The sequence below is a fragment of the Bos taurus genome, chromosome 10 (assembly GCF_002263795.3).
Source record: "Bos taurus isolate L1 Dominette 01449 registration number 42190680 breed Hereford chromosome 10, ARS-UCD2.0, whole genome shotgun sequence".
In the NCBI taxonomy this organism is placed as follows: Eukaryota; Metazoa; Chordata; class Mammalia; order Artiodactyla; family Bovidae; genus Bos; species Bos taurus.
Window position 1 is genome coordinate 25,433,782 of NC_037337.1, and position 2,649 is coordinate 25,436,430.

The 2,649-nt window shown below is 43.6% G+C and overlaps 1 gene segment (V, D, J or C); it reads right to left on the reverse strand.

The window, feature by feature from the left end:
• Positions 1 to 707: 707 nt before the first annotated feature.
• LOC100296195 (T cell receptor alpha variable 3-like) lies at positions 708 to 1,873 on the reverse strand. The segment is given in 2 exon segments: positions 708 to 1,411; positions 1,499 to 1,873. Coding segments are annotated over 2 exon segments (447 nt in total).
• Positions 1,874 to 2,649: the final 776 nt, after the last annotated feature.

The following is a 2,649-nucleotide window of genomic DNA, read 5'->3' on the forward strand; positions in this document are numbered from 1 at the left end:
TTTCAATAAGTAGTGTTCCTATGAATGTCTATCCATTTGGAAAAAATAAAGAAATGTAAGTCTCTACATAAAAATTAATTTCTTTGGGGATATACTCCTTTGAATCATATGGTTCAAAATGGAGCTGCTAATTTCTTGCAGAATCATCCCCCAGACACCACTAATTAATTGGTCAAATGTAGAGCAAAGCTGGGCTAAGCCTAGTAGCCACCACAAGTTGTCCAGGGAACAGCATCTGGCTCACACTGAGTCAACCAGAGCCCTTCCTGGGAAGTTCTAAGTTGAAAAGAGAAAAAAAGAGAGGCATTGAGTCCAGTCCTTCACAAGGGTATAGGTAAGAAGATGTGAGCACAGGAGCTGTTATCGGCCTACATGTTTATATGACATACTTAAATCCTCCATTGTTTTGAATCCTCCTCACATTCTGTCTCACTTGCTTCCTCTCTTCTTCCTTCAGAGTCAAATTACCTCTACTTCCTTTTGTCACATAGCATTTTATGCACTTCTCTGAGCACTTAGCAAACTGTTTTGAGTTAGCAGTTTATTTTTCATTCCTACAACCAACAGTTTTTATTAACAGGGACTGTTTTGGGAATGAGGGCTACATCACTGCTGAAATCTGTCTCATGCCTGGAGGAGCCTGTAGGCTGAGGAGAAGTGGAGTGGTTAGACTACAAGCCTGAGAGGCAGGCTGCCTGGGTTTCAATTTACTGTTGAGCAGTTCTGTGACTTCAGTAAGACACATAAATTCTCTGAGCTTGAATGCTTTCATCGGCAAAGTGAAGCTCATGAGAAGAGTTGTGAGAATTCAAGGGGTTCACAACTGTTTGGGATCACACCTGGCATCTGCAGATCAAGGATGGTTTCTTTCACCTCTTTATTATCAGTGCTCAGCAGAGTATCTGTCACACAAGATTTATTTCAATATATGCTCGTCAAATGAACAAATTTTGTGGCTTTACCAAAAAACAACAACAACAACAACAAAAACTTATAATGAAGGACAAATCCTAGAGCCACACCGCCACCTTGTGGAGGGATAGTAAGGCTTCAGGAGCATGGTTTTCTGTGCTCAGGGGTTTGTATTCAGCTCTCCCTGCGGCCCCCACCACTGTGTCGCTCACAGCACAGAAGTACAAGGCAGAGTCACTCCCTAGAACAGATGGTTTCTTCAGGTGGAAAGAGGTTTGGCTCTTGTTAAATTCAGCCTCAAAGCCATAGTTGCCTTTAACCAAGGTGTCCCCTCCGATGTATTTCAGAAGGAACTGGAGACCTAGATTGTGATGCTGGACATACCAGAAAAGATAAGGGCTCCTCGAAACTGAATAGGTGCACTTCACAGTCACTGGATCCCCTTCTGCAACACGGACCTCAGCTTCTGGCTGAGTCACCGACTGAGCTCTCAGCCCACCTGTAAAGTAACGCACATCAGTGAAGCTTCTGAAGAAGAACGTAAGTGGGTAATACAAGGGGAAAACGGGAAGGGAATATCACTCACTGAGTGTAAACAGAATCCCAAGTGTCCAGATGTGTGCACAGGCCATGGCTCAAGCTGGGCTGGATGGGGGCTCTTTTGCAGCTCACCTTTGCTGGAGATATGTCACCACCCCAGAGACTATGTTCTCCACGAGCACAGCGTTTTACAAATGCCCCCTGGTGCTTCCTGGCACCTGTATCTTCTCTCAGTAGAGCAAGCTCTTCCCTCAGTCCTCCGTGAGAAGCAAGACTGCTGCACCTCCTGCACTCAAAGACAAACGGCACAGTGCAGCGCCCCCTAGAGCCTACTTAGAATCAGGAGACTTCCCAGTCTAGTAGCTGAGCCACTTAACGAGTGACTCAGCGGTAAAGAATCCGCCTGCCAATGCAGGAGACTCAGGTTCCATCTTGCGTCAGGAAGATCCTGCGGAGGAAGCAATGACAACCTACTCCAGTATTCTTGCCTGGAAAATTCCATGGACAGAGGAGCCTGGCGGGTTACATACAGTCCACGGAGTCACAAAGAGTCAGACACCGCTGAGCACGCGCGCGCGCGCACACGCACACACACACACACCCCTGGGGCTTCCAGGACTTATCACAGGACCAGTCCTCTGGATGTCTACATTTTCCATTGGTGTTCAAGGAGAAGAATCAGGGCTGTGTGAACCAAAGTGGGAAAAAATTCATCCTGAGTGGTTTAAATGGTTTATGCTCTCTCAAGATAATACAGGCACAGAAGGGAAAAGCATATTTTGATAGGATGGGGAAACAAATAGAAGAAAAGGCAGGAAAGCATAGCATTGAATGGAGAGAGAAAAGTGAAAGAAAAGAAAAAACAAAATAAAGGAAGAGTAAGGCAAGAGAAGATGAATGGTAAGAATGAGCTTATTTGTCTCTTTAGAAATAATTTAGAGTCAACTTCCAATTAAATTTCTTTGACCACAATGTAACTTGAGTTTTTCTCTTGGTTGGGTGGTGGGACACCTCCCTATGATATTTAAATCGTCGTACAAGAAAAACTTATGTAAAGTTTAAAAATTAAATAAAATTTTAAAAAAAAGAAAAAGAAAAACTTGAACCCTCTCTTTTAACATTTTTAGAGAGAAAAAAGAAGGGATGGTGTTATAAACTTGTTATAAGTATTTGTCCTATTAAACACTAGGATTTACA